Source organism: Anarrhichthys ocellatus, unplaced genomic scaffold, assembly GCF_004355925.1.
Source record: "Anarrhichthys ocellatus isolate YVR2014 unplaced genomic scaffold, GSC_Weel_1.0 scaffold27, whole genome shotgun sequence".
Lineage (NCBI taxonomy): Eukaryota > Metazoa > Chordata > Actinopteri > Perciformes > Anarhichadidae > Anarrhichthys > Anarrhichthys ocellatus.
In genome coordinates, this window is record NW_022280057.1 from 1 (window position 1) to 7,856 (window position 7,856).

The 7,856-nt window shown below is 37.2% G+C and overlaps 1 protein-coding gene and 1 long non-coding RNA gene across 3 annotated transcripts; one reads left to right on the forward strand and one right to left on the reverse strand.

Moving 5' to 3' along the window:
- On the forward strand, positions 1 to 558 carry LOC116391711 (uncharacterized). The gene is made up of 3 exons (XR_004213276.1): positions 1 to 81; positions 173 to 231; positions 335 to 558. It is a non-coding gene; the product is annotated as an uncharacterized LOC116391711 (long non-coding RNA).
- Positions 559 to 861: 303 nt separating this feature from the next.
- On the reverse strand, positions 862 to 6,304 carry LOC116391782 (uncharacterized). 2 transcript variants are annotated; one of them, XM_031862695.1, is made up of 6 exons: positions 6,229 to 6,304; positions 5,672 to 6,016; positions 5,253 to 5,588; positions 3,790 to 3,906; positions 3,517 to 3,572; positions 862 to 3,164 (listed from the first exon to the last, which is right to left on the reverse strand). In XM_031862695.1, the coding sequence occupies exons 1-6, from the start codon at positions 6,269 to 6,271 to the stop codon at positions 3,042 to 3,044; spliced, it is 1,020 nt and encodes a 339-aa protein (XP_031718555.1). In that variant the 5' UTR covers positions 6,272 to 6,304; the 3' UTR covers positions 862 to 3,041. The 2 variants fall into 2 exon arrangements, with proteins under 2 accessions (XP_031718555.1, XP_031718554.1); XM_031862694.1 differs by having other exon boundaries at positions 3,514 to 3,572.
- Between the last annotated feature and the right edge of the window lie 1,552 nt (positions 6,305 to 7,856).

Below are 7,856 nucleotides of genomic sequence, written 5' to 3' on the forward strand. Positions count from 1 at the left end.
TGGCTACAAGTCTGATCGTTATTGCCATTCTTATTTATTCAATCAAGAAACTCAAGAAACAATCTTGTGGTGTTTGTAAAGGTAAGCAAAGTCAGTTGTACATCTAGCTATCAAACCGTATTTGGCAAAACTGGATTCACATTAATGCTGGTATTTTTATTTTATATTACAGCCGCTGTTGTCTTGAAAACAAATGTTGAGACGGCCAGTGGTCATCAGCAGAGTCAGCAGGTAAAAAAAGAAAAGATGAAGCTGTAAAGGTGTCAGCATATATCTTTCCCTTATTGTATTAATGTTGTCATCTCATAACATTTCTCCATATATTTTTTTTCAGACAGATGAGGATTTATTGGTTTATTCTTCAGCAACCTTCTCCGGTAGGAAAGCTAGAACAGGAAGGTCAAAGAATTCAAAAACAGTGGAAGAAGAGAGTATCTACACTGATGTCAGGTTGCAGGGGTTGGATTAACAGTCCGAACACTGGATTTTATGTCTGCACCCTGTGGGGAGTTCATTTCACCTCTTAAATTATTAAAGAATTATTTATTTTGGGTGACTTAAAAAAGCATGTATTGTATTTAATTTGATATTATGTGTCTGTTTTGTAAAAACAGTATAACAGCTAAGCTTTGGGCAATATACATGTGCTCTAATGATCCCATATCTATAAGCGTTTGTTTCATTGTGAGTTGTTATTAAAGTTGTGAACTCTGAGAAAATGTTTCTATCTGTCCCTTTGTATATCATGTACTTTTAAATCTATTCATTTATCACCCACATCTACAGCACATAGCCTACTTTCTGTGCGACACTATATGTAAATATTAAACTAATAGGAATTAGTGGTTGTGTTGATATGCTGCTTCCTTCTTAATAAATACATACATAAGAAGAGATAGCAAACTGACAGTGAAATTAACGCTTTGACATTTAACCTTTAATACAGTATTTTTCCGTGTGACTCACTGGTTGACTGTCTTAAAAAAATGAGAACAACATGGTAGAAACAGCTGTTAAAAGAAATAACCCAGTAGACTCAAATAACAATATATGACAGTACTTTTATAATTTTTACTAATTCTAGTGTTACTAATGAAACATGCTGATCTGTTAACACATACAATCCAGATTTATGGGCATACTGCACATTTTAAAGAAATCCCCCTCTGGGTATGACTAATAGATTTAATAGAAGTGAAACTGAAGTAACTGTTGGTGGCCTGCAAGTTAAGATGGCGATGGGCTGAATTTCAATAATATCAAGCTGATGGAATTTTTTTTCTTTTGGCATTCTTAATTCATTTTAACATGGATATTTCCACCACAGTTTTAGTTTATACTCAGGGACTGGTCATGATGTGACATACAAATACTCAAAACAACAAAAATCTGAAGTGCTAGATTTCCATAGTGAGGAGACGGGAGAGAGGGGTCGGTTGGGACCCTTTTGTATCGACCCAAAATAACCTTCCGTTACACACAGACTACGTGAACAGTAATGAAGATGATTTGATCCCTGAAACGATACGTATAAGTGTCTGCTAACAATTTAGCAGGTTTCTTAGAGCCAAACCCAAATGTGAAAGGCACAATTTTGTGAAATGAACAAGGAGTGCATTTCCCCCAAATCCTGTGTGGGTAGGGTCGTTTTAGGACACCTTGTTGTGGGCTAAAAAAAATGTTTTTAAAATGCAGTCTAAATTTAAACACCTTATAATAACAATGTCACTTGCTCATACATTTATTTCCGAAAAGGAAACATTTGTAAAATGATTCTATTTTCAGCCCAGGGAGAGCAGACACACTTTGGACTCCTGTGCTAGATACCAACAAACAACAATATGTTTGTGGCGTAACGAAAATGGGTATGGTGGAAGAAAAATACCATAGAGCCAAAAATGTACTTACACACTGTAGATTTCAAAACTGTGAAAACAATATGAGGAATAGTCAGAAGGTCTACACTTTGAGGTTGAACGTGAAGAGGGTGTGGCTGAGTATGAGCATGGTGAATGGTTTAGGCATAGTTGCTTTTTTACTGGCTAAAAGGTCACTGTTGCAACGGACCCCCGCTCTCCCCGCTGGAGCTCTTTAGCCGGAGTACTCTCAGCTAACCAAGTTTTGAATGTCTTCCCTCCCCAACCTGGAAGCTTCCTCAGACGGAGGTCTACCTCAGTTGATACCAATGTATTCCTAGGACACGGATCTGAGAAGCCACCTCTGGAATGAAATTACTGAAATGGACCAGACAGACTTCATGTTATGAACTTCTGCCACGATAGAAGTTTTTGCCTGTTAGACATGCTGACAAAGCAAAACCTACAGGTGCAGGAAGTCGAAGAAAATAAATTGTTGTTGTTGACATCTACAGGGAAGTTCTGCTGATGGATACTATACTACACTTTGTGCTTTTGACTTCCCTATTCACCAAAATTGGACTCATTGTGTTCCCATTGTGTTGGATGTGATCTATTGACCCTAATACATAGCGACATTTCTCCCATTTCCACTTCATGGGCATAGCATCCACTAACTTCTACTTTCTGATACTTTTCTTCCTAATAAATAAGACTTCAGCAAGCTACAGTAAGAGTGGTGCCATCCAGCCAACAGTCTTTGATTCAAGACTCTAATCAAATAGATATGCGTCAAAAGCTTTTTGCAGGTCTAGCAACTTTAAACCACACATTGTGTCGAACTGAAAAAAATTGATTTGTACAGCAGGTGTTTTTATCAAACAAAACATATTATGAGAGACAAAAATGTCTAATATCACAATGTAAAGAACATTTGGATTTTCTCTTTAAAGGCAATACGTGTTTTTTCACATTCTTTTTTTCATTCAAATTTTGAGTAATCTCACAAATAATACTGAAGCAAAATTATATTATGAATAATGATAAATACATATTCTTGGTTCATCCAGACAAAATCACAAAACATAAATGCCGTCTCTATTCTAAGATGATCTCATTCCCGGGTTTTAGGACTCCTTCCTGCAGCATTCTATGAAGATGTTCATTCTTCTTGGTGACTTCACTTCACTCAGGGTCTCTTGTGCCAGAGTACAGACACTCCTGTGGTAACTCCCTGTTATTCTTCCATCTTCTAGCACCTCTTGAGGGGAAATCCAGCACTATATAGTTCACTGCTGCTTCACCATCCTGCAGATGATAATTATGATCGTTAGATGTTTGAGCTGTAAGACCAGAACCAATTTATACTGGATTTAATATTAACCATTAAAAGATCGCTGACTTATATATTAACCAAATTATTGAAAACAATGTTTTAAAGCAGTTAGTGTAGTGTTTCATTGTAAAAATAACAAGCTGACAAGCACCAACATATTACACATTTTACACCCCTGCAAGCTCAGAGGTCAATTGAACTTTGAAGAAAGTTTTTGACGTGTTCTGTGTGTTTTTATCCTGTAAATCAGCATTCCAGTGCAGAATAACCATCTGATTCAGTAAGTGTTCATTAATCAAATTATATTTAAATGATATTTACTACATTGCTTGGTTGATCCTCAGCTGATCTGTCATGTTGAACATGATTGGAAGCTTCTCCTGTTAATGAAAGCAAGACATTAAAAACAATAAAGTTATTTTTGTCATTTCACTTTAATGTCTTTAATCTCAGGACTACCAACTAACTGATGACATAAGATTGTGGTTACATTTCAAAACCATTGAAATTACTGGAGAAACTGGTTGAAAAAATATCAGTGCTGGCACCTAAATTAGATAATGTATCAAATAATCCACACACTCACGATGAACCTACCTTTGCAATCTTTATAAACTGGCTTTTGATTTCTGGAGATAAGTAGAGCTGCAATCACAATTACACAGCAGCCCAGCAGCGTCCCAACCACAATGAGGAGTGTGTACAGTTCTGGTCCTGGAAGGAGGAAAGAAATCCCAAAGAGACAATTCAAAAAACACTAAAATAATAACTAAAATGTTAATACTTTAACACCGTTATTAATTGATAACAGTTGTCTTCATTACTGACTGTGAACTCCGAAGGTAGTTTCATACAGATAGCGCTCATCTATTGTACCTAATTTGTCTTTTAGGTATAAGCTCTTGTTTGCCTTACCAGACATTTTTGTCTATAACAGGAAAAACGAAAAGCAAAACCAAGTCATTGTTCCACAGCACCAGGAACCTTTTGTCCATTCGACAAATGCTACTTTTCGCCTTTGTAGCTCATGTGGAAAGTACAGCCTTACAAAGTTGCTAGCACGGACCTAGTCTTGTTTAGTTTCTGTTTTTGTCTGGCTTGACCTTCACAGAGTTCAGGATTTAAGACTAAACTAACACAATTAACCAAACAATTTAAGAAAATAAATTATTAAAAATACAAAACATAAATAAATCAACTTAATCAATAATCTCACAGGAACACTGTTATGTCTCTCTTCACCCACACTGCCATTGTAATTTCAGCCAGAAAGAAAAACCTACCGAGTGGGTGGATACAAAAAAAAGCTATATTTGGACGGCTTAACTTTGTCATAAACATACAGGTAAAAAACAAATGTACCCATTTTAAGCATTAAAAGCAGTGGGCTGCTGTAAAGCACACTCATATGCGGACAATAGGAGCCAGGGATAGATACACCAACCTTGTGGTTAAAGGACGACCCGAATTTACCAGACTTGTATTATTGCAATAATTCAGATAAAGAGAAAGGTTGCAGTCACTGACACACATCACAACAAAAATGATCATATAAAGCACACAGGAGAGCGGCAGAGAGGCCACGATGGGAGAAAGAGGACTGCAGGAACTGGAGAGAAAACACACACACACAACTAACAAAAGAGAGGAAGAGTAGCGGAGGACCCCAGCTGCACTAGACATGCACTTAGCATGTGTTGCCGCAATAAGTCCACCGCAAGTAGCCTGTAAATAGAATGAACTATTTCAGTGGTTTTCAACCATCGGGGTTTGTGGCCCTTTGAAACACAAATTCAACTCTCCACCCCTCATTTAGTGGTACATACAATATTTATTACTGTGAGCACTTCCAGCTGATCTAATCTAAATCATTTTTAGAGGCCTGAAGAGGTAAAACTGTTCAGTATTTTACAAGAAAGAAAGGCAAAGTCCTAACAGCAAGTATAACTTTAAGGAGCAAAATAATGTTTTTGTGTCTCTTATCAGCACTGTACTTAGATTGCAACAGAATAATAATCAGTATTGATGCATTATAATTTAAATAAGACTTTAAAACGTACTTGTCTCCACTTTGGTTCCTTCACCAAACAGGATCTCTCCACATGTGGCCACAGCACAGTAGTAAGTCCCAGCATCAGAGGAGTTCTGTATAGTTTTGGACAGACTGTAGACACAACTTCTTTCTTCTTGTTCATCATTATGAGTGTAAATGATGCCTGGAGATGATTTTCCTGATCCGGATCTGAACCAGTGCACACTGTGTTCACCTGGACACTGGACTCTGTTTTCTTTGTTCATGGAGAGAAGTGAACACTGGAGAGTCACTGAGTCGCCCGGCTGGACCGACTCAGTCTCCGGACTTTGTTTCACGTAGATAGATCTCTGATTTTTAAAGTCTGTGTGATTCACAAAAAGGCAGTTAACATGTGGATTGTTTGACAAAGCAGCAAGAAAAAACACTGAAATGAACATACTTTACCATTCACAGCCAGAAGTGTTCCATTTATGATTTTCATTCTGTATGCCGCTCCTGCTTGACAGAAGTATGTTGCTTCATCTTCTTTGCTTACATTTCTGATGTCAAGAACATACTGAGCGTTCACTTTTGTGACTGAGAATCTTGACTTGTCAAATTGTTCTTGAAGTGATATTTTGTTATAAGTTCCTTCTGCAACAGTTTGGACCATATAGCCAAACTTCAGCTTATACCAGAAAAACAACCCGACTTCCTTTTCATTGAATGTACATGACAGAGTAAAATTATCACCAAGTTCAAGCACAGTCCAAGAGACCTGGTGAGGAAGATCTGCAGTTTGAACCAAGGCTGAAGAAAAAGGACAAAACAGTTACAAGGACAGAATAGGGAATACGAACAGAAGACAATGAAGTACAAATAGTACCTACTATACAATACAATTGCATACACAAAAATAAAATACATCAAGACAAAAATACCCAATGTTTTGTTGTATTTTTACATAAAACTAACTGTATTTTAGAACTCATTTTAAAATATAAAAGTAAAGTTACACTCACACAATGTACTGAGAAGAATCAAAGCAGCCAGTCTTCTGATCATGGTGATACAGAGCCCTTCTCCTACACAACTGATGTCGTCTCACAATGGAAGATTTAGTCACAAGGTGATCAAGGTTAACAAAGTGGAAATCCTACTGATTGGCTGAAGCATAGAAAATGCACTTCCTGTTCAATTTTGCTAGCCTCTGACCCTTTTTCAGTGAATGTAAGGCACACAGTTATATTTCCTTCATTATGTATGATACAATCATACATAAATACAGATACAACTATTGAAAACAATTTTTTATTTTTCTATGATGTCCATTTTGTGATGTTATAACTACACAGGGATGACTTTATTATGATTTAGACAGAACTCTACTTGACCAAGAACAGAACTGAGATATAAATTTGGCAAAAGAGAAATATCCTGGAGTTGTAGACATTAGAGACTGCTTGTATTAATCTTGTATTATTAATGCATAACAATCATTACGAATCCTACAAAGTCATAGAGTAGTATCAAAGCAAAGGGAAAACTGTAAAATTAAAGACAGGATATTGATAGTAGTACTCATAATAATTTAATTTGTGTATTATATTAAAAAATAATTTGGTGTACGTCGACACATTCTTCAGATGTTGAGGTTTTTCTGGGTCAGTCTGATTGGTTTGTAGAGTTCAGGGGGAAAAGCACAAAGCCGCCTGGAAGAAATGTGTGTTTAAAATAGCTGAATTCAAAATTCAGAGCATTTGTATTGTATCTCAACGGCCCTCAACATGGCGACGGATGAGCCAGCGGCTCACAGCTAACGATGCTAACGGTGCTGCGCCTCCATGATGACGCTGTCGATCGGGATTGCGTTATCGGCTGTAACCGCCGCATGAAAACAGTTCAGAGCGACGGTCATGAATTAGCACGCACTGACATGCACTAAATGACACGAGCGGCCCAGCTATGTCAACATTCTGTGCTCAGGTAGACATTACTCCACCATATCTTTACATAGTGAATAGTTATTTGCTGCTTTATTAATGCTCTGAATATCGTAACCTTTGACACTTAGAGTAACGCTCTGCTCGTCCACAGAAATGCTCTGAACTTTTAGCTGCTGCAGTGGACTCTTTTACATCAGGACAATGCAGGGCTGCTGAACGCTAGTGGTGGAAAGCAATTACATTCACTTAAGTATTATACTTAAGTACGGCTGTGACGGTTGGGCAGGTGGCACCTTGCATGGTAGCCTCTGCGATCACTGTATGAATGGGTGTGAATGAGTGAATGACATGTAATGTTAAAGCGCTTTGAGTGGTGCTATACAAGTACAAGTCCATTTCCCATCCATTTACCAAGTATAATTTTGAGATGTCATGTTATTTTATAGCTCATTTATCTGATGGCTACCGTTACTTACTTTCCAGATTAAGATTTTACAAACATTTGATCATCTAATAAATTATAGTGCAGGGATATAAATTAAATTATAAGCCAAAGTAAGTAAAATAAGTTAAATCCAGCTTGATTAGCAACAACCTAAAAGTACTATTTCCAACTTAATGTAACCTGAAGGTTGCAGTGACAAGAACATGATACCTCATTGGCTTCCTGCCCACAAACAACAATGCAATGCTCATCCAGCAGA